This window comes from Tinamus guttatus, unplaced genomic scaffold, assembly GCF_059628265.1.
Source record: "Tinamus guttatus ecotype Peru unplaced genomic scaffold, ASM5962826v1 Tinamus_guttatus_pri_ptg000318l, whole genome shotgun sequence".
Lineage (NCBI taxonomy): Eukaryota > Metazoa > Chordata > Aves > Tinamiformes > Tinamidae > Tinamus > Tinamus guttatus.
In genome coordinates, this window is record NW_028288852.1 from 999,518 (window position 1) to 1,027,072 (window position 27,555).

At 36.4% G+C, this 27,555-nt stretch overlaps 1 protein-coding gene across 12 annotated transcripts in view; it reads right to left on the bottom strand.

The window, feature by feature from the left end:
* SYNJ1 (synaptojanin 1) overlaps positions 1-27,555 on the bottom strand; it is a 59,028-nt gene that overhangs the window by 5,117 nt on the left and 26,356 nt on the right. Inside the window, exons 11-30 of one of the 12 annotated variants that reach the window (XM_088528963.1) lie at positions 26,862-27,018; positions 25,736-25,759; positions 22,652-22,843; positions 22,443-22,527; positions 21,004-21,144; positions 20,373-20,565; positions 18,917-19,075; positions 16,809-16,965; positions 16,336-16,453; positions 16,014-16,229; positions 15,172-15,250; positions 14,007-14,169; positions 12,588-12,794; positions 11,492-11,620; positions 10,839-10,877; positions 6,004-6,051; positions 4,563-4,601; positions 4,397-4,467; positions 1,589-1,697; positions 606-829 (exon numbers count right to left, since the gene is read on the bottom strand). In XM_088528963.1, coding sequence (XP_088385089.1) covers positions 606-829; positions 1,589-1,697; positions 4,397-4,467; positions 4,563-4,601; positions 6,004-6,051; positions 10,839-10,877; positions 11,492-11,620; positions 12,588-12,794; positions 14,007-14,169; positions 15,172-15,250; positions 16,014-16,229; positions 16,336-16,453; positions 16,809-16,965; positions 18,917-19,075; positions 20,373-20,565; positions 21,004-21,144; positions 22,443-22,527; positions 22,652-22,843; positions 25,736-25,759; positions 26,862-27,018 — 2,550 coding nt within the window. Of the gene's footprint in view, positions 1-605; positions 830-1,588; positions 1,698-4,396; positions 4,468-4,562; positions 4,602-6,003; positions 6,052-10,838; positions 10,878-11,491; positions 11,621-12,587; positions 12,795-14,006; positions 14,170-15,171; positions 15,251-16,013; positions 16,230-16,335; positions 16,454-16,808; positions 16,966-18,916; positions 19,076-20,372; positions 20,566-21,003; positions 21,145-22,442; positions 22,528-22,651; positions 22,844-25,735; positions 25,760-26,861; positions 27,028-27,555 lie in introns of all 12 variants that reach the window. The other 11 variants (XM_088528962.1, XM_088528971.1, XM_010213812.2 and 8 more) reach the window with 11 other exon arrangements.

Genomic DNA, 27,555 nt, shown 5'->3' on the forward strand with positions numbered 1-27,555 from the left:
AGCACTTCAAACGGTTCCACAGCACAGAATATTAATGTTATCATATCACATTTTCAGATTATTTTGATACATTTTATGATTTAATTGACACTGGGGAGTGGGGAGGATAAGTGCACTTCCTTTAGGTAAAGTAAGTGATTAAGTAATTGTCATCCCTCAATGAATTATCATGAACATAAAGCATCACATGCTCTCTCATGAGATCTATAAAGCTTACTGGATAATTAAAGACCTGTTAGTTTCTACAGATCTCAGTTAATGCACTTGTGTTACGTAAGCTTAAATAACTTAGATTGTGTATTTTTCTGTATAGAGTTGTCAAATGACCACATAATTGCAGGAACAAGTTGTCTGTAAGTTCTAAATCTGTCATAACAAATCTTCAGTTAAATGTTCAGCACTTAGGATACCATTCACAGACAATATAAAATATTTTGAATATAATCTCATCAGAGCCTGCTGATCTTTGGATCCAGTCTTTCAACCTTCATTTTTGCTTCTGTTTGCTTGCTTTAGGGGGCTCTCGCGTACATATGGCATACAGTGCAAGCTGTGTGAATTTGCATGAAGATGCAACATACATAAACAAGTGTTTTTTTACTCACTTGCTGCTGTGAAGGAGCAGATTCAGAAGGCAAACTGTGAGCTGATCTGCTACGAGGCGGTGGCTGCGGGGGAGGCTCCAGAGCATGCGGGGTACTCGTCTGGGATGGATGTGCCGACACAGGGATCAGGGGCTCTTGCATCCTTAGGACAGGTGGAGGCTGCGTGCTGGGTGGAGAAGGTCCCACAGCCTGAGGCTTTAGTGGTTCAGGAAGTAACGGCGAGCCTGCAAGGGTATTTTCAGTGCTTTTCATTGGAAAGAATTGTAACAAAACCATACAACGGGGATGAATGAGAATATGTGGGTGTGGAAGCATCAAGTAGAATTGCAGAAAAAGGACGGTAAGAATGGCAAGTATTCGTGGCAACTAGTTCTCAAAAGCCCATCATCCCCTCACATCTACAATAAAAATGACTATTATAGATACAATAGAGCTTACTATAGATAAAAAAAAAAGAAATAGCATTCAAGCAATTTTTAAATGTACTTCGGTTGTATTTAAATATATTTTGGAAGTCACTCTTATAAGTATGTTTTGAAATTAATACACTGAGAAAAAAAACACTTTATCTTCTAGTTTAGAAAGTGTCTTTGAAAGTCAAATATAAATACTCTTCCAAAAATAACGATTATGGAGTGACCACAGTGAAGAAATGATTCAGGGATCAACCTCTATGCTATGACACACCAATATGCCCAGACCAGAACCCACGGATCAAGGAGTTCTCTTGATGGACTGAAATTGATCTTCTCTGGAGATCAGAGGATTAGATCTCCTCTGACTGCTGCCTGTTGCCATGTAAGGGTTTACAGCACCAGAAACTGCCAAGTGTTACTGTATTGAAGAACCTTGATTTCTAGTGAAATAAGAAAGCCAGTGGAAGCATTAAAATCAGAGAGTACCTCTAGACTGGGTAATGACAGCCTAACGATATGTAACTGAATCTTGCACATTATTTATCCTTCAGAATAAATAAAACTTACCCCTTGGTGGTTCAGCAGGTTTGGCCTGAGTTTCAGATGCTGGTCTGCCCCCAGAGGGACGGACATGGCTTTGTGGTGCACTAATAACTCCAGCTCGAGGTGGAATAGTCTAAAATAATTATTGATAAAAAGAAATCATTTTCATTCTACTATGGATCTATTGTCATCTACTGCTAAATGACTTAAGGAAATTAGGATTCTTTGAAAAACAAACTGTTTTATAATAGTTACTAAACTATTTTTATGTGTAGACATAAGCAAAGAGTATTTTAACAAAACATTATTCAAAGCAAGTAATTTCTATAACCGACTTCAAATTTATATTTACCAGTGCAGGAACCTGAATCTAATTAGTTCGGAAATTACCACATTTATTATTTTCATAGAATTAGTAAATGAATTATACCTCAGTCTGTGAATCGTGTTAAGCAATAAAAAGCAGCAGTGTTATTTGGGGATGGAAAACATATCATACGAATGCATTAATAAACTACTGTCAATAAAAATTATAGATAGTGTATAATTTTTAGACTGTAATTATAACCTCCATTTGCAAATAGCAGCTGCATTAAACTTTATATATCAAAGATACAAGATATGCATTAAAAACAGACTTTTTTATTTTTTCTAACACATTTGCCTGTCAGAAAAAAAAATGATCGCAAGGCAAGATCATGTTTGCAAGATTTCTGTTTTCTCTAAAATTTATGTCCTTGATTTATCCATGTTTATTAACATTCCTACAACATTGAGCAGTAAGAACAGATGTCCTAACAATGGCTTCCAAGGGAAACCCTACTACACAATTCTCCATAAAAACAGGTTAGAAAAACAAAGAAACCCTACCACTCCATACCAATGGCCATCCTTGATCCTCCTTGCTCATTATGGATATCATACTCTAGATGCATGCACTGTATAACTTCTGACTACAGTGGCCTTGGCTGAATCTGTTTACAACTTGCTAAATGCTTCACGCTACCTAAACCTCTGAAATCTCTTCTTTTTGACTGCCAGGATGCATGTGGTCATTCCTTTTCCTTTGGATGTTGAGAAGGAAGGCAGAAGTATGTGGAATTCAACTCCAAGATGTAAACCATAGAAATATCTCCGTACAACAGTAACAAAAAAGGAACAGAAACAAAGGTTAAAATAATCCTCAGAGGCAACTTCGCAGGAAGCCCAGCATTGTGTGGCTACTGTCCCTGGTCCTGAAAGTCTTCTACACTAAATGCTATGCAAAAAAAGAAAAAAAAAAAACAAACAAACACCTGAAGAAAATGAAAAAACAAACAAACAAAAAACCCACAGGAATCTCAGCTTGGAAATGTGGAGACAAGCTAAAGTCTGAGAAAATAATAATAATAATAATATAAAAAAGCAGATTTCATGAGATGTCTTTTCAGAGCCTCTAAATGGTATTGCTTTTTTTTTTTTTTTTTTTGATTTTAACATGTGAAGAGGAGTAGATCCGGTCAACTTTGTCTCAGCAAGCTGCACACACAACCACAGAACTGTGGCCTTTTCTAGGAACTGGCCAGCACCTCTACCATTAGCCAGCCTGGGCACTGAGCAGCACAGTGCTAGCAAAGGGCACTGGGGTTTTTTTTTCTTGTTCATCTGAATAATCTGCATCTGGTTCATTCCAAGATAGGGATTTTGTCTTTTCTATGTGCCAGATGGTTCTATTCAATCATTTTGGTTTAGAAATGGCTGATGCTGAGTGAGCTCCAAGTTACAGAAAAGAGAGATGGGGGCAAAGAGCTTTCTTACCCTGTGCTACACTGAGTTCACTTCCTCCAAAATTGAGAAGAGTGCCTGTTACATTTCTGGGATAATAATGAAGTGCAAAGATAACATCACATCAGAGACCACGCACTGCAAGAATCCATCTTTTTTAAGAAAAATCACTGAGTGATTTTGATGGCAGCTTTCAACAGCAGTTTTCAATCCCTTCAATATTTTACAACACTACGAGAGATATAGCAGGATCAGCAAAGCACAACTCCTTTAAGCCCTTTTGGCTCCCTGTGCTCCCCATCCTGTCAGCGTCACTGTGAGCACCAGACCAAAAGGAAGAGCCAAATGCCTAAGAGAAGGAAAATAAAGTTCTCTAACCGCTAAGAAAATGATAAGATGCTACTTAAAAATTTAAATAAATTAATCAATTTTTGCCACTTTTTAGTCTCTAAGACACCAAAGAATAAAGAAGTATTATGTATGTCAAAAAGAGCAGACCTGCTACAATAGGGGGAACAAAGTGTGTCCAGACACTGTGGTTGATGTAGATATAGAAAGTTAATTTTTCAAGCTGCTGAAAAAAATCTCTCTAAAATACACCGAAAAGTCTAAGTAACTATCAACAAACAATAATGTTTCTAAGCAATTATTTAAAAAGACCCACAGCTATTGAAACACTTTCTCCTTTTCTAATGCAAGTTTCCTATTTGCTGCTATTAAGCAAAATAAGGTAGATTGTCTTCCACTTCTCGATTTCTTTTTTCAGGGAAGTATTCAAGCTTCCATAAATCTTTCATATAGGTCCTTCAGCTGGTTTCATAAATGCAAAATAAAACACAGATATTTGTGCATAGTTGAATGTTTCACTTTTACACGATGAACTTTATCAAAATTGATTGATTAAAATAAGGTACAAAATCCCATTATGAATCAAGAAATCAAGATATATTTTATCAATTGCCTGAGGGCAATCAACCGCTCTCAGGATTCACAGCTTAGCACAGCAATGAGGCATGTAATAAAATATGGAAACTGAGGAGGAAAATTACTTTAAGATAGAATACCTACCGGTCTGGTTGTGCTATATCCAGCAGTTCCTGCACTTGAAAATCCAGTTGAAGGTGGAGCCTGACTACGAACTGTAACAAAGGTATTGGAGACAGCTGACTTAGAACATACATCAATCCCCAACTTTTCTGTATTATTATTACTACAAAGCCTGTACCTGTATTACCTAAATTATCTTTTCTTTGTGTTCCAGGACTTTTTTGTGCTTTGAAGCATGGAAAGAAAAAATATCAGATTATCTTCATTAAATCAGCTACAAACTGATATTATATAGTAATCATACATTATCACTAATGGAAATGGGAGCAAATAGACTTTTAAATAGTCATTACAGATTAAAGTCCACTCATAAGCTGAACTGTTACACGGGCACACTCACCCTCAGCATTTACATGCTGATGACAAATCCTCATGTGTGAAGTGCAAGATACGAAATAGCTACCTTTACTTCAGACAAGTGCACAGTCTGGAACAAGCAGAAGAGACTGGGGATTCTGGCTTGTATTTCTGCTGTCTGTGCATAAGGAAGGTAACACCAGCACCCCAGTTACAATAAAAGGAGGAATACTCAGTGGTACCTAAGACACTTGGTTTATCAAATCAGCTTCCTTGTAAGAAAGCAGTGACTTATTAGAAGCAGATGCAGTTTCTGGGTACAGTTCTCAGTAGATAGCAGAGCAACCTAGTCTAGTTCTAGTTTCAGAACCTGCTCCAGTTCACTCTGCTGGGAGCATGGAGGTTGGCCTAGATGACCTCCAGAGCTTCCTTCCAAACACAAATTTTCTGTGAAAATAATAATTTTGTCCATTTAGGAAAAAAACAAGAACAAGCAAACAAATAAACAAACAAAACCCCAACAATATAGCCAGAATTATTTATAACTACACGTGAGACGGATTTGATAGTATAATTGTGTCCATAGCAGACTTCCCTTGTTTGCTATACCTATGCTTGCCACAAAGGGTCATGTTCTTGAGGGGTGGGCAAGAAACCCTGAAACAGAGCTCTGGTGGCACTGATAACGTGGGAGCCACTTAGGACTCCAGCCAGAGTAACACCAGAGAGATGCTTCTCATAAATGTATGTCCCATAGATTTAGGCAATCAAAATACACACATTGTGCTCTTTAAGAGCTGAATTACTAAATAATAGGCTAAATTATCTTAATGGCAATTTATTTCCCCAGAACATAAGGGCATATGCAGTTTTTATGAAAAATTAGGCCACCTAGATTTCTGATTTATAGTTACAGATATATTATTTGTTCCAGCAGCCAGCAAAAGCCATCAAAATTTAGCAAATGAGTGGACTTCAAAAAAATAAAAAAGAAACACTGTAACTTTCTCTGATGTTCAGCCTTCTTCCTGATTAGTGCAGTCTAAGTTTTCAATGTATTTTGCAGAGATGATCACTGCCTTCTAAAACATTTCACATCATCACTGAAAAGCAGCAAGTAATTTGCCTATCTGAAAACTGTGAAATAAAAGAAAAAAGATCCTATAAAATAAATGCCTTAATGAATCTGCCTTCAGTGTGACAAGGACAATAATGTTACTTAGCTATTAAATCAAAAATCCATTTCTAGAATACGAAAATTGTTATGTTACCTTCTATTTCTCTCCTAGCTACCCCAGGACTGGGAGGAGCTCCAAGACCTTTTCAGAGAAAGAAGAGAAGCTGTACATTGCATAAGAAAAGCAGTAGATTGAGAAAGTAAAAACAGAAAGGACACTGCTACAAGCCAGCTTTACATAACTGACTGGATTGTAGTTACTTGTAGGAGATAACTGTTCGCAGCAACATAAGAAAAACAGAGTGATATGAAAGAGATCAACAATTAAGCTCATGTTTAGAAACACAGTTGCTTCACTTTTACATCACAGTTAAAAAAAAATCCCTTTTCCTTTTTTTTTTCTTTAATATCACACTCCCCAAGCTTTTGTAAATACCAAATGTCAATCTTGAAACTTTTGTAAAACAGACTCCATACCTATGCTCAAACACCTGAAAATAACTGCATCAGTTATACCCTGCAACATGAAGATGGCTTCCTGTAATTCAGGAGGTCTGTTGTATGTTTCTGACAATACTACATTTGAAAAATTATGGATAAATAAGTCTGCCACTTTATATAATGTATTGTACCCTGCAAAAATGTATCATCAAGTTATCTCCAAGCGGCACTTCGTACTTGGGAAAGCTGTATCAACTAGTGCAGAGAATACTTGCAGCAAATTGCTGCAGTTCAGATTGAGAGAAAGAAGATTTTCAACCATGCATAAACATGCTGAATTATTTGGATTCTGCAATATGATTGACCTTATATGGGGTCCATAAAATTACATGGTGAAAAACACAGCAGGGCAGAGATAACGCCAGATGGTATGCAAGGAGAAATCCTTAAGGTATGCGTAGAGCAAAAAGTAACAGTAACATTTGGTAACTGGCTCGAGTACAGCTGAGGGGAAGGGCTCAAGAAGCCTACCTTAAAAGCAACTTTTGCCTCAGCGATGACACAGCCTCACGCTGCCTCATCATGTGCCAATGTGTGGTATCTGCTCAGGAGCCCTCCATCATCTGGAAAGAGTGCTGTGAATTTTGTCAGATATGGGTGGAGGTGTCACTCAGGGTAGGAACAGTGAAGGCTGCAGATGGGGCTGGTATAACTATCTCCAGAGATGTTGAACCTCTGTTTTTGCTAACTCTGAATACAGGCACACGTAATATATTCAGGTGGGTCGAGGCTTTGCCAATTAACCTTACATTTCCATTCCGAAAGTTTATGACAGTGACTTTCCTTGACTGAAAGAGAAGCAGCGCTGAAGAAGGCTGAACAGATAGCGGGAGGGCACTCTCTGAGGACACCTCACTGCTTTCAAGTCCCACCTCTGCCTTCCTACGCAAACCAGAGGAATCCTGGGGGGGAACAGGAAGCACTAACCTCCAGGCTGTGAGAAGCCCAACTTCCAACTGGAGGAAATAATGGAAGGCAGAGAGCTGCTCAAAACCCTCATGTCACCTCACTAGGAGCAGGGCAATCTCTTGAATCCTTCTGAGCACAGAGGCCTAAAGCTGTCTGTTCATCTGTGGGTATTAACGGAAAGGGGCTCAACGCAACTTCTTGAGGAGCAGAGAACTAGCCTGTTCATCTCACAGATCTGTTGCACTTTCACCTCTGAAAGCTCACCTCATACTTTGAGTAGGTATTTTCAGGATAACCTCACATTTTATGCAAGATGATTAATAAAGTACTCCTTTCAAGAGAAGGTAGGGAGAGAACCTCTTTGACCATAACATATAGCCACGTTCCTCTATTGGAATAGCACACAGAGCAAGACTTCTGTGCATAAGGGCTTAAAATGTTTTGTGAATTAAAAGATACTCATTATATGAGGCAGAAATGGCATATACTGGGAACCTCCAAATGAAATACCCCAATTTCCACTTACTGTGATAAAGCAAAATTATTGTGTTGGGGTAACACTATCACAGCTGGCATTACAAGAGGATTTTCACCTTAAAGATAGTGAAAAACATACCTGAAACACATTTTCTGCGTAGGATTCTTAACAGTTACTGTAATTTGCATATAGCTTAAAAGCTCTATTGCAGTTTGAAACAGTGTTTTGCAGATGAAGATATCATATATTTGCTTTACAAAAGTAGCGTTTTAAGCAAAGGAGTTAGATATATACAGAAAAAAATCTGTGCCTAATGCCTTGAAATCTTTTAGGCAAAGCTGCATGTTCTGTAAAGGTTACATTTACACATTAGCATAATTGAAAATAAAGCAACTCCAACATCTCATAAAATATGTACATATGTGTGCATGTGTATATGTATATTTCTGAAGTCTAGGCCATATGCCTACATTTGAAGACCAAAATTACTGATTTTAATATTAAAGCTCCTTGTTTCTTCCACGCATAAACAGCATATGATTAATAGCTTGTTGAGTGCATGTACTTCCATAGTTTAACCAACTTGCATTTCTTTGAATATTAATCTTAAAACTCTATTTCTGAGGCTGCTTATATTTATTTGGAAGATAATTACAGTGAAAATGTAATGCATTTTACCCTAATTATTGCATATACTGAAAATACTATGCATTCTCTCAATCTTAACCCAATTTCAACAGTTTACTTTGACACTAAAAGACTCTCCAGGGAAAGCTCGAGTAATATTATTAAAAAGGTGGAAAAAAGAAGTATTTTTTTTTTAACTTTGAGTAACCAACAACTAATATCCACTACATTTTTTTAATATTCTGTAAGAAGTTGCTCTTCATCCTGTATAAAAGAACATCTTGGGTAACCACAGTGCAAAACCTTGATTTTGAATGATAAACAATCAAGAGCTTATAATATCCTCAAGGGAAATCTTTTGTGTTAACAGACAAAACCTTGACACTTTGAAAACCTTTGCTAAGATCATATAGCCTTGTTTCAGCCATGGCTTGAATCCTGCGCTATCCCTGACAACCAAACACTACTAAAACTTAGATGTCTGCTTTCCACTCCCATTTTTAAAGCACAGTGAGCTGTGAGAAGAAATGTCATGCACAGTGGCAGGAGAGAAGCAGTCAAAAGCTGGCAACATATGAGCAAAAATGTAATATTTAAAATGCTCAACACTTAAACGCATTGTCAATGTCACTTTGCATGTGCTAACAGAGGTCATACCTGGGTATTGTTACTGTGTTCCAGGTAAGAAAAAGATAGATGCAATTTACCCAAGCACAATAACATATTATCACATTTATACTGCACTAGTTTGCTCAGAGCCAAGTTCAGGTACCACTGAAAAGCAAAGCCTTATGCCTTACAAATGTACTTTATGAATGACAAATGAAGAAGTTAGAAAAAAATGGAATGAGATTTAGGTTAGAATAACAACTGATAAAATTTATTACAATCTGTTCTACAAGATTGCATGCTCTAGGTGACGCTGCGTGTGCAGGGGGGTTGGACCAGATGACCTCCAGGGGTCCCTTCCAACCTTAAGCATTCTGTGATTCTATGATTCTATGAAAACAAGTTAGACTTCTTTATACAAAGCTATGACAGAGCAAAAAGAAGGCTTCTCTTGGCACAACTGAGACTGAAACTAAGCAAACAGGATTGTGTCAGTGCATATAAAACTATACAGAGCAGGTAGTGCATTGAATTAAAACTCACATATCTTGTCTGTTGTGTATAAACTATTTCCTACAAGTATTTTAAATAATTGGAAATACTTTAAACAGCTATAGGTTGTACCTAAGAGCTATGCACATCGCTGGTCCAACAGCAGAACAACTTAGCTCATGTTCATATACTATGTGAACTTTTTCAGCAAAATGCCCTCTTTCCTGCCAGCTGAGTGGCAATCTCTGAAAAACCATTAAGAAAGTATTCCAGAACCAGTATCTAGCCTCACTCCATCCCATGTATTAATGAGCTGGCTGAAATCCAAACAGAACAGCTCATTTATGTAACGTGTGACACAAAGGGACGAAGGCTGGTTTCAAGGAGGAATACTTCTAAGAGTAGGAGATTCATTGTAAAATGCAAAACCAGATGAAGATGGAAAAAATACAACTTGCCTGAAGGACTGATAAGGCCTCTGCATTACCAAAAAGGAAGGAATTAGATAAGGGATAACTTATTTTAATATTTTGTTACTTAGTTAAATCTTGCAGTTCTTGAATGCCTTTAAAATAACTGAATAAATTCCCTTGCTAAATTTGTTCTTAATTTCCTGCATTCTGGAGAGCTTAGGCTAGAAGCTAGAACTTAGACTAGATAGGCAAGACTAAGGGGAGCGGAGGCCAATGGAAAACTCACTTCTACACACTGCTTCCAGGAACCACAGATGTTTTGTGTCCCTAGGCAGGGCTTCAGGGCACATTTTAGAGAGTCAGCAATAGAGCACAGGCTACCTAGGCAGTAATGGTCAGCCTTGAAACATACAGAGCTCAGTGATGTGGAGCTCTCTGTTAACTGGTGATCATCTAGGAGAAACTGAGCCAGGCTAGGGCAGCAGTTTCAACCTAAATAATTAATGAATAATCACTGTGAGTAGCTACAATCAATTCCTTTTACAATTCTACTCATGGAATACGCGGTAAAAAAGCCTTTTGATTGTTAAAGGCAGGAGAGCTTTCACAAAACAAGTATATATACCGGGTTGAGTATATATACGCTGACCAGGAAAAAATAATAAAAGCCCAGAACAAGTTTAATCTACCTAACCACAACATACCAACTCCTAAGAGAAATACCTTTCTACCACAAATGAAATGCAATTAAGAGACACAGGCTCTGAGAAGAAGATTACCCTTATCTTTAAGAATTACTGATTTTTATACTTTGGACACCATTATATTAAATATTGTCACAATGGACCACTATAGTAATTGTGCTATGTAGTCATATTTGAAAACAATTAAAATCATTACCTCCAAATTCTTTTCTAGCAGGTGCAGGACTCCTACCGCCTTACAGTATTTAAGAAATGAATGCAGCAATAATGAAAAATATGAGTACAGTAAGAGGGAAGAAAAAGAATGAGAAAGTTAAAAATGACAAGGCTCAGTTTGTTTCTAACTGACTACGTTGCCCATACGCTTCTGAACATCCAGTTTCTGTTAGTACTCAATTGCTTACATTTTCAGATGATCCAGATGCACTTTACATTAAAAATTTGGATGTAATAAAATGCATATTTACTGATACCCAAACAAAAGGATCAGGAATCAATGAATGCAAAAGATAATTTATCTTTTACTTTAAAAAGTGAAATGCTATAAATAACGAAAATGTGAAAACACTGCTGTAGAAAGTACATTCATAAAGAGTGAAAATAAGTTTACAAAAGTTGTAACTTATTCACTAAACAGAGCATATAATACCCATTTATTGCTAGAAAATGCTGTTACTTCACATTGTACCTTGGCTAGTAAATGTACAGTAAAAAATTTAGAGAAAAGCAGGTATGTTCCACTGAACCCCAATGCTCAAACCCCAAAATATGCAGTTAGAACTTCAATGTTTATCTCACAAAGGTGAATCAAAGTGCTCCTGACCTCCTGATACGCTGGCCCTGCATTACCTGATGGTGGAGGTGGCCTCTGCGGTGGAGCAGGGCGCGCGGGAGGCGCAACAGGACGAGGCGGAGGAGGGCGCTTGGGCTCCAGACTCTGCGAAGACTCTTTCTGCTGGGTGCCAACCTGGATTTCAGCTGCAGAACCAGGGAGAAACCAATGCCACAATTAATTACTGACATCCCAGTCACACAAAGACATTTCTAATAGAAAGTTATATGCACAGAGAGGGTGGTCAGTCCCCAGCGCTGGGAACCATACTGTGTTCTACCAAAGTAGACAAAAGTTTCTGAGAGATGGAAAATAAGAACCACCAGTGGTGAAACAAGTCTATTTCTTAAATAAAGATTTTGGTTTCATACTGTTTAACCAGTAAATGTTTTTCATGGAATGCTGAACATTCTTATAAATTGCAGAGTTCTATATTTTGATTTTCACCCTATCCTGCGAACTAACTACTCAGGAACAAAGCATTACAAGGCAAATTCTAATGGCACTTTAGCCAGCAGTCTCCTGGAGTAAACCTACTCTAAATTACATTGAAATAAACAATTTCAGAAGCCATTCAAAACATTCTAATTCCTTACGTCCACTTTGTTACTAAAATGGAGTTGGGTTTAAGCAGAAACCTTCGTATTATATACTGAAGTTTACAAATATGATGATTATGATTTACATATTACACTTTACAGGAGCATTCATTGAAATATAATGCATTTGAAGAGCATAACCAAAGTGAGTTAGAATTCTGGTTACTAGGTAGAAAGCCTAGTAACTACATATTTTTTGAGGTGTTTCTTTCAATGTGTAATGCCAAAAAAGTACAGCAAGGGAGGTAATTTGCAGCTGTGCAGAACAGTGGAGGAGTAGTAAGAAAGACTCAGAAAATGTGGCTCTTCCACTGGAAGCTTGCCCATTAGAAATAATGAAATGATTTGCCCAAGACCACCTATCCGTAAAATACTAAATCGTGACAGGATCTTTTTTATTAATAGATCTACCAACACAATGAAAAATATCCTATGAGTAGTGTTTTGCCACTGGACTAGACTGCTGCCAAATTGCTCCACTTCCTCTGTTACCAAAGCATAATGTAATACACACTGTGCGTGGAAACGGGTGGCCCAGGGGTTTTTGTTGGTGCTCGGCTCGGTCTCACAGGGAGGGAAGGTCCATCTGAGAGTGTAGGGGACTGACAGGGACTGGAACGTGGTGAAGAGCTTGGGGAGGTTCCAAGACCAGAGCTTGAGGTTGGCTGTAGATGCTGAGGAAGAATTTCTTCTACTTCAGCACTATAGTCATCAATGTCACCTAAAAAAAAAAAACAAAACCAACAAAAAATCCATTTAAAATTCAAGGGAGATACAGTTAATCATTTATTCCAAAAAGTGATGAAATGCCACTGATTCTGGGCATAGAATTTCAGGCAGAAAGCCCTCCTACAAACCATAAGTTCCAAAGTTTTATTACAACCACGAAATCTTTGTTTGATTCTTGCATCAAAAAATTATAAAGACTGCAGATGTATTAGAACCAGTCGAAAATACTCCAAGAGCACCACAGAGAAAATGCGGGAAGTTTTTCCTACACAACTAGTGTAGGACTACAGCATAGTTAAGGCACATACTTGGGTAGTGCCCATGCCATACAGCTTCATTAATACTGTGAATCAAGTTTTGGAGATTAAACAGAATCAAACTGACCTACTTTGCTGCATTCACACATGTCTGCCTACAATGCAGAATGCCCCTAGTAAAAATGCCAATTCTTAATCTGCTGAAAAATCTAACTTCTCTGATAGGTACCAGGAGAGACAAAGTTGCCTCTCCTACCTCTTGTCCTTCCTCAAATGTACCACAAATGCACAAACACAACAAATTTTAGGAACACACTTAAGCTTAGCTGAACTTGCTTGCCAAGATACAAATCAAGATACAAGATACGTTAGTCATGCCCCTAACTAAGTGTGAAAATCATTTATAAGTCACATGGTTTCCTTTCATGGTGAAACAGCTAACCATGTTCCCTCCTTCAATTGTAATGAGAATTTGGGGATTTCTCCATGATTCATTCAGACAACCAAAACAAGTATCTGTACCAAAAACGCCTAGTATCTGCTTTGCTGTTATATATAGCTGTTATCTCTTTTTGCCAAAAGAGATACCATAAAATAATTGCTTTGTACTCTAAAGTTGGGTATATTCTGCTTACATTTCCTCTCTGCAAACAGCACTAACACTGCCTGAATGAAGCGATCCAGAGAGGGCAGGTCACAGGACGAAGTGAAAAGAATGGTAACAAATTAGCAAAACCTAGCGGTACCGAAAAACTGCAAACTGGCACCAAAACTGAGACTGCTTTACCAACAGTCCAGATACTGTTGAAAATACTCTTGATTCTTAATATGTGAGTTTCAGCTGGGCATAAACTTGTTAAACTAAAGCATCAATTAATGTATTAAAATAACAACGATATTTGGAACTCAAAGTACTTCAAAAGTAGGTTTACTTTAATTGAACAAACCTTCCATATCATAGTCTGCAGTAACCTCAGCATCTTCACAAAGCAAAGTGGAGCTTGTTGAAGAAGGCAGCCCAACATTAATCTTCTCTAGATTCATTTCATCTTCCAAACTCTTGATCCAGTCTGGGTTTTTCAAACTTATGTTTATAGTCCTTCCTAATATCTGAATTGACGTAAGATACACACAAAACAGAAGTTTTTAGGAATATGAACATTAAAATCTCACATTCCAGATTAGAAAGGCAAAAAAGAAATTGCCAAAAACATCAGAAAAGATTATCAGATTTCTGTGACAAAACAATGACTGTGATATGTCCCCGAAAAATATAAGCACATTTTTCACTTCATGAGGGTCATCAGGTTTTTAAAGCCATTTTATAAATATTTAACATTTTTTTTCAATAAAACATAATGTCTAAAAAGAGTTTTTTTAGTTACCTGGAAAGCCTCTGGTTTCTTTGTTCTGACAGAAACACTACTCTTTGTAAAAAGAAAACAGACTTGCTTATAAACTACATTAATTAGAATGTTCTGTATTAGAGACTGATCAAACTGTAGACCTTCATTCTGCAACTGAGGCCCCTTATCCTAGTGAACTGTCACCAATTTCAGAAAAAACAGCAGCTGTAAGGATCGATCTGCAAACATCACATTACAGAATTTAAGTCTTAGTGTCTTAGTAAGAACTCAGCAAAAATCTGAGTATGAAAATTAACTTTTTTCCAAAGGTGAAATGCTTGCCCTAGGGAAGCCAATGGCAAAACAGAAATCACTTTAAAAGTCAGGATTTCACCACAGGTATGCTTAATTTTAAATCACCGCAGGCTACAGAAATGACGAATCACTTTACGATATAGTCTCACAGTAAAGAATCTGCTTTGCGTTAAAGAAAACAACAGTAATTAAACAATTTTAAAAATCCCTCAATGATGAAGATCCCCCTCAACATGGAATCTTCATTCTTCTAACAGACCTTCTTCTAGCAAGGCTGGGTTTGGTACTTTTTTCAATTGTCTTTTGAAAGACAATATACTATGTGACTACCATAAAAAAATTAGAAGCAATACACTAGAATGGAGATTGAAAATCTGTAAAAAAACAATCAAGATTTTCTAAAAATTTGGAACTTCTCTTACTATAAGAAAATTAAGTAAATGTATATTACCTCAGTACCATTTAATTTCATAACTTTCAAAGCGGAGCTTCCTTCCAAAAAGGTTACCCACATCTTATCTTCTACAAACCTGCAAAGTAATTTGGTAATGGTAACTAAAATACTTGATCCTAACTACTACCTTTTGAAGCCTTTCATCTTAAAGGTTTTTAACATTGTATTTGATGGAATACAATTTTCTTGAAAGGTCATTCAAAAACATGTATTTTGGTAATAAACTTTGACAGTATTCTTGCAACACATACATAAAGCAAAAAAACCACAAAGTACGTATATCATGAAATCATTGTTCTCTTAAAATGTGTGGCTACAGTCACATATTCAGATCGCTTGTGTGACTAAAGGTTATATATTTGCATTATATGTTCAATTCACACTATAAACTTGGGACCATTCCTACTCTTGAGAGAGAAAAAAAAAGCTGTTAATTTTATTAATAGCTTAGTGTTAACAGTTAATTTATTAAAATTGTTACTTTTATTAACAGCTTGGTGAACACAACATTCACAGGTATCCTCCAATGTTCAGTTCACTTAAAAATATTTAACTTTTTTAAAGAATACAAACTTGTACAAAATTATAGAAATAACAAATTTCTCTGATGACTTATATTTGACAAACATATGATATTTTGTCTCACAAAAATGGAAAAAATAAATGTGGAAACCACAACATAGAGGTAAGTTGTGAACATAATAAAATAGAGTTAAAATCTGAATGCTAAAAATTAAGGTGATCAGAACTGAGGAATGTTTGCTGGGAAGTCACTTAAGGAAACAGGAGTGAAAAATGAAGAAGAATTAAGATTAAAAGTAAAAAAAAATCTTTTTAACCTTATGAGTATAACTTCACCATAGCTTGCAAATTTTTGAAGAAGATCATCAATCAAGTTATCATCAAAATAGTTTTCTTCTTGTGAAGAACTTTTGATGGAGACCATTACAGTACCATCAGGTGGTCCCTGCATTGCAATCACCTCCTTATAAATTTTCTGTCTCTCTTCTGCTTCAATTTCAAATATGTCAATGTCAATCACTGCAACCACAGGCCTTGGAAAAAAATACATAAAAAAACTGTAAACAATATCTGAAGAATTAAATGAAGAGAAATATTGTATTTTCAATGATAAAAAAATGTTTAAAATAAAATTGAAACCTATGATCAGATGTTTTGAGCTCTGCTCGTCCGTAGTGCAACAGGGTGCCAGGATTCCATGTGTAAGGGACATTACTGTCATTCTGAAAACTAGCATTCAGAAGATCCAAGTCTTCAGCTATATTCAGTATAAAGGAAACAAAAGGAGAAAACCACTGTGACTGCAAGAACATCCTAAAATAATCAGTTAAATTAATGAGTTGTAAAAAGAGAATGTAAAAAGAATGAAAGAAACAGAAGATTCATATTTTTAAAAAAAGTTATTTTAAACTACTGAAATGTCTGTAATGGGTGTCTGATTCTTGATCCTCCTGTTCAATGCCATCCCTATTTATTAAAGACTATTATATTATTTCTGTCTGGTACAAAGTCAAAGATGGAAACTCAGTATCTTTGGCACTGAGCAGATTGCTGAATGGATTCCACAAGCTAGTTAAAATAAAATCTTACACAATTTAAGGAAGCACTCAAACCTGATCGGTCAAAAGGCCATTTTCTTCTTCTCCAAAGAATTCGATCTGTCCATGCTGGTGTGCGACATTTCTCACTGGTGTCATAGTCATCAGAAAAGAGGTCATATTTGTATGTAGGAGCAAAATTTATTTTGCCCTCTAAAAATCCCCTAAAAATCTGTAAAAACACAAAAACAATTCTATGGCATGCCAGAAGACAGAAACAGATGAGAAACAGCTTGAAATTAATCAGAATTATCTCTTTCAACAGTGAAAACCTGCATGCACATGTCTCAAAAAAGAAAGCCATTTGATAATATGAATCCATCTTTATATTTTATCTGCTGAAAGCAGAAACATCGTCTACTAAGATTAACCAGTGATCCAGGCAGATCATTATTGAATAGAAATATGTCAACATCTATATAATTTAAACCCTCACGAGCAACCTCCTGCTCCTCCAATGTCATTCAGAACCTGTAGCCATTGAGAATAGATGTTTTCCAAAGCACTTTAATTACTTGGTGTCACTGCTCACATGTCAGCTAATGCTGGCAATTAATGTTTACAGTTTATGTACCTGTCTGAACAGATACATGTTTCTCCAAAGGAATACTAGAGGCCTCCCCAATAAGCTTGTAAGAGTTTAGAAAAAAAAGGACAAAGAAAAAGGAGAGAGTCCTTAAAACTAAGATGTTCAATATAAAGAGATTAAAGAGATATTATCAGTATTTCTTCTAAAATGAACACAAAAACAGAATAAGACTACCTATTATATGAAATATTCTGTCAACAGTAGAAGGTAGGGAGATCTGCTCATTCCTTAAGTGTGGAAGATAGACATAACAGAAATGTTTTCATTGACTATCAGCTCCAGTCTTGAGTTTAATCTTACCTACTTAATATACTGAAACAAGTTATAACAAATTTCTTTGCCTTTTGTAATTATTTTATAATGTACTTTTCTGAAGAAAGGTGCTACATAAACACCTTTCCTAAACAATACACATGCCAGTTAAGCCTAGCAAGTCAGCTGACAAACACTAATGTCCAGCTAAACAGTGGAACAGTGGTAAATATCTCTCCAATTAAATTAATGTGCCTCTTCTTTTCTCACAGTTAGGGAACTGATTTGAGGATTTTTTTCCTCTCTTTTTTTCTTTCCTTTTTTTTTTTTTTCAATTCAAACAGTTTCCATCAAACTTTCAGACTTTATAACTGTCAAAAATATCCTTGAGACCTCTACATGGCTCTTATTTTTGTCATACTAACTAACAGATAATCCTGCTCTCTGTCCACCTGAACCTATATATATATTTTATCTAGGAATTAGTCTAAAAAAAAGTCAAATGTTTTCCCTCCTGTTCTGATACACAGGCCATCAATACAAATGGGAGAAAAGGATCCCTACTTCTGAAAACTGTATGACCCAAGCGCTGACAAGCAGACAAAAAAACAACTGAGGAAAAAAACTTGACTGTCGTTTTACCACCTATAGCATTTCCACATAAAGCTGGGAAAATAGAAAATAGCATAATTTCACACAAAATTTGGTTCATTAAAAATATTCCTTTAATTGCTATATGCTGCCCCCCACAAGAAACCCTAACAATCTAAAATTCAAAGCTTTCTTCAGATTTCACTACTCCACTCATTTTTTTCCTTCCTAAGTAACAAAGCTATAACTTGGTGTGCTGCTGTTATTGTTATTCTGTTGGAAGAAGCATTATATTGCTATAGTAACAGATTTAAAATGAAAAGTAATCTTATCGAAACACCTTCCATAAATACTTATATAAAAATAGTTGATAAACAGAGAGGTTGGAATTAGTAAACTCCAGCACAGCGCTCTAGAAAAATTACATAGTTTCTTCTTTCTTTGCAGAGGAAAATAAAAACCTCATTCCTACAAATACAAATCATTGTATTTGTGTCACCAACTCTTCAGGACAGTTACTACAAATAAATTACTAAATACTGCTACCTCCCATCCTGCCATGATAGGGTCTAGACAAAAGTTAAAACATGCTGAATATATAAATCTACAAAAGCACCACAGAAGCTTGTTTTTCTAAAGCCAGAAAGAAAAATAAAGTATTCTTAAGTGCTGTAACATTTTCTAAAGATACCTGTCCAGAATTTTTCTGATTGATAAGTTGGTCTCCAGCAATAAGGGAATCCCAGTTCTGTTGTCGTATTAGTTCCTTAACCTCCTCATTAGGAATATCTATTCGATAATTAAAATCGCCACACCAAAAAATATAGTCATGGGAAAAGAGCATCCTTCCCTGTAAAACAAAAACACATAATGCAGTTAAAAACAATCGAGAGATTGAAATTTACTCCTTCTATGCATGAGAGTTCTATTTATGAGGATTAGGACTATTAAAATATATGTTATTATTTAGTGTTCATATGGAAGGAAATACAGAGCCAATTGCATGGCATTCATACATGTGGAGTATGAAAGAAAAAAAAAACATTTCTTATGTAGTCTGCATTTCTAAAGAAACATAAATCAGCTGAATTCCACTCTAAAATTTGCCACCATTCTGCTCCAGGCCTAGAAGCTGTCTCTGACGCGATGACTGCCACCTGTGTCACAAAGAGGATCAAAAGGAGAACAAAACACCCCTCGGGATTATGGGGCACCTCGTCCTGACAAACTGAAAAGCAAAGGCTTTATTACGCAGATAAGAATGAAGGCCTCGGTTGCACAAGATTTTCAAGGCTGGGGAGAGACAGAAGCGTCTTTTAGATAAAAAACAGTTTAAATAAAGCATATGACTTCAAATAAGAACCCTATATTCCCTTTTTCTTTTCTTTTTTTACATTGTCCTTAGAAAAAACAAATCAGATATACTGACAGATTAAAACAACAGCATTTAGGAAAGTGTTTCTGGGGACCCTGAAAATGCAGTACCCTAAAGAAAATATGAAACATGACCATGGCAACAAATACAGGGGGGAAAAGGGCGTAAAATAACATGCCAGACTTCTGTACAGTGCCACAGAAACTAATAAATGACAGTTTGACTACAAAATTTAAGACAGCTGTAAGCCTATATTGAGATTCAAAATACAGCTTTATGTAAGCAAGCTTTAAGTAAGCACTGTTGAAGTATCTATTTTTGTGTTTGACATGCCTTCATAAGAATAAGGTACTGAATTCCATGATTCAACTTGGCAAAAAATTATTTAACAAGAACTTAAAATGAGTTTGGAAAAAAAAAAAGTGTGTTGAAAAGAGTGCCATTTCTCACAGACTTTGCTTTGCTCCCTATGGAAGTTCTACAGCACATGAGGAATCTATAAGGTCTCTTTCCCAGGCTAGCTCCTTCGTGCTTCACCTTTTCCATCAGTCCCTGCACTGGAAAGGTCTCTTGTCTCTGTATAGTCATCTATTTTAATAAAAACTTTATTAACTCTGAGAGTTCTACCTGAAGGAAATTTGATTTACATGGGAATCTGAGGAGAGAAAAACAAAACAAAACAAAAAACCTACAGCAGATTTCTGAATGATCCTGCTGGTGCTAAAAGGATTTAAGTTTTCATTTGCTATGGAATTTGAACCTTGCTGCTTACCATTGGAAAACTGAGCTTGCGAGCTATTTCGATGAAGTCTTCATTTCTCTCTTTAACTTGTGACTGCCCTGCAGCAAAGTGGCTGCAGACGAAGCAGAGGCTGGAGGTATGAAACAGCATTCGAATTGCTACTGCACCTTTGTTACCAGTGGCTCCTCCCATGCCAGTCTTCACAGTATCAACAGCAACATCCCTAGAAAAGTTACATAGCAATCAACCCTTCAAAGGCACAAAGATGCACAAAAGCCAACAGCTTTGAAGTACATTTGAGTAGTGCTCTATCACTGAATGAGGCCTTGCAAGGCAAGTAAAGGGTAACAAGATGACATTAGGTTAGGGAGATTACATTTTCACATTCGTCTTTCAGTAGTAATGCCACTGGATTATTTTAAAAAGACGCCAATAGATATTGAGCAACTAAAGTATACCCCCCGCTTCAGTCTTTCAAGCATTCTAGGGAAGTCATATGGTACTTAGAAACTAAAATGTAAGAAAGTAAGCAATTATTTTCCCAGAAGGTGGAACATCTCTTGCAGAGCCCAGTTGGCTTATCAGCACACTAGCACATTTGTCTGCAACACAAAGCAATCCGAGGGTGACCCAACCTGGGCACAGCCGTGTGTTCACTGACCTGATAAAAGGAGCGTGCTGGGGTCTGATAAACACAAAAAGGCAGACGCCCACCAGCTGCTCAGAAGCCAGCAGCACATACTTGTAGTCTCTCGATATGGTCTTCTGCAGTTCCACAGCCCAGAGCTTCTGATTGGTTGTGCTGGCGGCGAGATTAAAAATGCCGGTTTGAAATAAACCAGAGGAAGGAGGTATTCTCAAGCGTTGGTCTAGCCGACTAATCTTACAATAACCTTGGGGAAGTAAGCCAAAGCCCAGGAGTGAATGGTTCCCAAATGACTTCTAACAGGCACACAGGCTACAGATTGAAATGATGCCATCAGTTCAAATTCACTCTGGTAAAATGCTTCCCTACTCTTTCCTGCCAAACGGAATATAATTTAGGAGCCTGGATTATCTTGCCTATATTTCTGAGGTTGGTAAGAAGGCGCAAACAAAGCATCTTTCTACAAAGTTATTTCCTAGACTAGAACTCAATAAATATTTGGAAACAGTGACGTCCATAGTCTTAGATCAAGCAAAAATCTCCTTCGAGAACAAAATACAATGTTTTTGTATTGGATACAAATAAAAAACTCGGGCCTGGCAGCAGCGTTAACTGGACTAAGTGTGAAATTAGGGCTGCTCTGCCCTTGGGACCAGGGCGTGCACAAAGGCCCACAGTGTAATATGCTTTGGATGCCTTTCCCAGTGAGTCAGGAGTTAAAGCTTGACAGATATCAGAAAATATTTAAAGCAACGGACAAAACAACGGGCAAAACAAATACGATCCTGGGACCATAGATAAAGGGCTTTGTTACTGGTAACGCCCAGCACCATGCCGAGCCCTGAGGAAATGCAGGAAAATACATATTAACATACCAAACTTTGCCTAGGCTGAAAAACCCAAACTCCACAACAATATATTCAAGGAATCCATGGAGTGATTGAGGTAAAGACAAACTAGGAAAAGGCCAAGTTATGATCAAAAATTACTTCTGCTCTTAATGATAGTGAAAAAACGATGGTACAGAAGGACGCACTTGTCCATACAGATCAAAATCCGATGAAAGACAGCATATAAAGGCGTAACAACATCGCGTGGTGTTGGAAGGAATTTCACAGGACTTGCTGTTCCCAGCAGGAGGAAAGCATAGAAACTGAGGAACACTACCAGCATTGCAGAAAAACTCCCTCCATGTATTATATGAAGGAAAATTTCGAGTGGCTAATGAAGGTGCCATCCAAAATATGACCAAGCACTGACTGCTATATATGATCTAAACAACCACAGCTACAGTAAGGAAAGCTGAGATGGAACTGGAAAATAATCAAAAATTATTCCAAAATAATCCCAAATTTACAACACCATCGATATTTCTAAAATAACATTATATTAAAAATTAAATGAACAAAAAAAATTACCAACTAAACTGATTTTGTATTGATTACATCACCTACCTGGCATTCACAATGTTTCCTGCATTTAACTCTACCATTTCTTCAAACCCAATGGCAAATATGTCTACAGGCTTGCTTCTTCGATCTGCATTTAAATATTAAAAAAGGCTATTTGTTGTTTGTATTTATCTTAAAAAAAAAGAAAGAAAAAGAGACCTCATACATTTATTTTAACGTTCATGAAGCAAAAAAACAACAAAAATTCCTACCTTGGAATTCATGAATACCAGCTAACTTTGGTGCATCCAGAAGCCAGTCAGTGAGGGTCTGATTTTTAAAAGCAATGCTTCGAAACTGCTTCCCCCCATTCACATTCCATGTCCCAACGCAGACTCTAACTTTTTTTGGTTTTGCATACTTATAGAAGTTTTCACACATACTCTTTAGCACTTTTACAGATGCTGCAAAAAAAAACATTTAAAAAGACAAAGTTTTTGTACAGAATATTTTTCAGGGAACTTGGTAATGAAATTGTGCTCTTAAACAAAAGGTAACAAGTACATGCATAGACATACAGAAAGTTAAACTGTGAAAGCAAGATGAATAAATGAGCAAAGCATTCCACAAGGGAAAGCAGGAACATATTATTTGTCTGGGAAGGGTACTGACTGAATCAAAGGTTTTAGTAATTCATACAGAGTACCATATATCAAAGAAACTTAATTTCTGTATTTTTTAATAAATATCTGCATGTGTTTCTCTAAAGAAACCATACATTACTACTACCATTACCATAACCCAACAGAAGTATCTCTCTCACTATGTACATTCTACTTATGAAATTCAATCTCTGTTAAAAAACAAACAAACAAAAATATGTACTAGTTTCTAGAACTGTAAACAACTGGTCCAAATACATCTGCTAAAACAGGACAGTTGTTATAATAGCCAATATTATATTAGAGTATGTTCTTTTTAAACAAGAAATCAAATTTGGGGAGTCAGTTGACTGCCTAAAGTTATGCTTCCACTGGGACAGTAGGGAAGGATTCAAAAGACAGACTCCTTTCTCTGTTACCCAGGTCTTTCTGTGCCTTGTTTCTATCTGCCAGATGGGGAAAGAGTAAGGATCTATCTGACCTATCTGTAAAGAGCACTGTGAGAGCAAATGCTCAAAGACTACAGTTAGAGATATTGAAAAAGTTCCTTTCTGTATTAGCTGTATAATATAATTTTATATATATATATATATACTTCCTGATGCAAATGAACAAATCCATATTTTAAAAAACTTACACTGCTGTTTTTCTTCAATCTTAGCAGAAAAAAAGCATCAGTTTAACAGTGCTGTTTATATTATACTTTACCCAAGTAATATTAATTTATCTATTTAGAAGATTGCTGTGGTCATGCTCAAAGCAGGCTGTAAAAACTGTATTAAAATGTCAGATGGAATTCCTTCCTTTATTTTGTGCTGCCTTGCAAAATTACCAGCTACTGGGCACAGCCTTTTCAGTCAAAGCCCCAAAATAGGAAGATTAGTGAGCTGGGTTTTTTTCATTATTATTTTATTCATTCTTTCATTGACCTTTATTCATTCTTTTCCAGTTTGCAACTTTATCAGAATCCTGGCAAATGAAGCCAAGAAAACAGGGAGAAGCCTACGGAATATGGTATGTCCCTAAGGGAGAGCCACATAAGCATGGATGCATTCAAATACTAAAGGCCAATCAAGTCAAAAAGTCCATCAAATCCTGCAAAATCCTCCAGCAGTAATGGACAGTAACTACACCTGACAGTTCACCACTGAGAAGAAATTGATCCAAGAAATGTAGCCAGAATCCACAGAAGAGCCCAAATCATCCACAGAATTAGTTGAACATGAAGAACCCAATAAAACATCAGAGACCTGCTGCGAAGATCTTCCAGATGAGACTTTGTACTATTACTATCAACGAGTCTAAAAACAGAGTTTGGACTTCTCTCTACTTCAGTCTTCTTTTTTTTCTTTTCAACAAAAACATGACTCACTATGATGCTACAAATACAATAAACTGCCCTTCATGTTATTTCACAGCAAAAAACATATTTTAACAGCAGTTCATACTGTGCATTTCTACAAAGAAGTACTAATTTAAATTCTTTATGCATATTCTATGCAACAGAACTTGAAGTGAATTATTTTCCTACACAGTCTACATTACTGTAGATATTTTTCAATACGTATATTTAGTATCCACACTAAACTCACAGTGAAATATTACATAAGTAAGCTTAAAAATGCCTGACATTTATGGCTCTTAAAATGTTACAGGCTAGCCTGGTATAGTCTAGAGGACACCACCATATATGACAATATCAACATTTAATTCCATAAAAAACTTTTGAACTCTAACATAATGCCAAAGAATCAGTTAATTGATTGAACAGTTATTAACAGCTTCCCTTCTTTTTTTCCTTCCTTCTTTCCCTCCATTCTCCCAGGTTTTAAGCATCTACTTTTTCACTTCCCCCTGAAACTATGCGTATGATCTAGAACGAGAAAATTTGGAAAACAAGGTTCTAAGGAAATATGCTGCTATCTTACAGGGATATTAACTAAGAGTTCTCAAAAGCTACTTAAAAAGAAGAGATCTTTCACATCCTTTTTTTCATGCAGCTCTTATTAAGTATCATGGCTTCATGTTCACGGTACTGCCGAATCCCCATTTGCGAACCTCTCACGTTTTAAGTCCAATATCACAGACATGAGTCAAGAAAATATTGCAATGCCTCAAAGCACAAGATTAGGATTCAGTTATAGTTTCCTGTTTTGGCCTTGAATTTTCGCTGAGTTTTTACCTAAACAGATGCTTTGGGCAATATTTTTCATTTTGTGTTGCACGCACTATCTCAGTGGTTCGGACTGCACTTTTTCTCCATCGAAGTACAACTGTCAGTAGATTATTTTGGATCATTACAACATGAGCCTTCACTGGAAAATGTGAATTTAGTCAATTTTATGCAATTAGGATCCTTACAAAGGCAAATTAGACTAAATTACAGAATCCAAAACCAAAAATTCCTAAACCAGATAAAAAAAAAATTCTCTGCAGCAAGAATAAAGCATTTGCAAAAACGAAAACCAAAGTGTTGGTTGTCTCTTCTTATAATTCACACCAGCAAAATTCCAACATCTTTGGCTTCTTCGCAGGCTTTCTTGCACTAAGGAGCTTTGTAGAACAGCAGTACCAGGTTCAAACAATACTTGGAAAATGGAAGCCCACCACCAAACTTATGCAAACAGGGATATAAGAATAAGCCAGAGAACAACAGCTGCGTAGATATTTACAGCTCAGTTTACTATACTATACCTGATTGTAACGACTGCTCTGAAACTACGGATGCAGTAAGAAGGAAACAAGAATAAATTAGTCAAATAAGCAATTATGTTTGTGTTTTTTTTTTAATCTTCAGCACTGTGAGAGAATATATGCTCTTATACCCATAACATTACATACATATCTGTTTGCATCAAAGTACATCTTTTATGTTACCAAATCTAAAAAGCTACAGAATTTATTACAATTACTGCTTTCTTACTGTTTTAATAGTGGATTTTCACATGAAGAGACTAACATATCTCTAATGATTCAGAATTTAGTAAACGGTGCAAACTTGTCCAAAGAAGAGGGACTATTGTTCATGAACTGACAAGAGCTGCAAATATTGAAAGAACAGCTTGCATTCATGAAGAAAGTGAGAAGAAATGAGAAGGATTTTTAACTGATTTTAAGGTGAGGCTGATTTAACAGGCTACAGATGCAGGAAGGGTTACAAAAACCCAAAACCCTGTCATAAGGGAGCAAAAAAGTCTTTGGGGTTCTACATAATAAACACTTGTAAGAGGAAGACAAAAATCAGGCAAGCTTTTTTCCTCTCCAGGTCAGGTTTGTGCTGAAGCTTTAACACATTTTTCTCACTTTGAATTGAGAAGTGCCAGAGGGCAGGGAAAGAAAAAGATTTTTAAAAACTTAATTCCCTAATTGTCAATAGCTCAGAATGGAGGACACACTTTCATGGGGTCTTGGAGCAAAGTTTCAAATTTACAATGTAAGTAAACGCTCATATTTGTTTTAATATATCATAACTCCCCCCACCCCCGAAGTTTATCATGCAATTATCGTGATTAACACTTCCTACAGGTGTACTGAACAACTGAACAAAATACAGCTAACGAACATCTTGTGTAAAGGTGACAAATATGCTCCATACTTACCTATTACACCATCAGATGTTACCAAAATATAAACAAATTAATTACTGCAGCAGATTAGTTCAGCAATATTAGTAAAGCAGAAATATCTTTTTATTTTAATAAGCCAACAGACTATGAAAAAGAGCACTTATACTTTCCAACATTGCTTTGAAAACACAGTCCATACAACTTTCTTACACCAAAGAGCTATTAGACAGATTAAAATCCTGAAAGACACATACCGCGTAAACTGCTGGTGGTTAAGAGAGCCCGTGCTTTATCTGCTAAATCACTATTTAGGGTATTTCCCAATAACAAAACATCAATGGCCTCCTGCTTGGAGCTATCAAAAAAGTTATTTTGAATCGTTCTGGTCACAGAACGAGCACCGTCCTTCAGCTTTCCAGCCTGTTAGGGAGGAACACGCATAAAATATTTTATGTCGGACAACACGCACAAAAACAATGGCAATATTCATTAACATATTTGTAAACTACATTAATAGTTCAAAAATGAATGGCAATTTCCTTCCTTAAGTGTTAGATAGAAGTCTTCCATGTTTATGGTACTATTATGTTTTTTTTTCCCCATACACTTAACAAGGCAGTAATGCCTTCAAGGCACATTTAAAGACGATATTATTCCAGTTATTTAATTATTTAAATAATTAAATAAGTATTATAGGGAGAGGAATTTTTTCTCTAAACCTTTGGTGTTCAAAAATTAAGTTCAGGTAGTGCCATGTTTAGACCATGCCATGGGATTTTGAGTTTTCCCCCAAATAGTGAGAGATGCGCAAGCACTTGAGTCCAAATGTCATGATACACGAATATGTCTGTATACGCACACATGAACACATCTGTTCAGAATTCACGTTCTGAAAAATCCAGGTTTGAAAAGGGAAAGGCCCACTAAGGTTTGAAAATAGCATGCAAG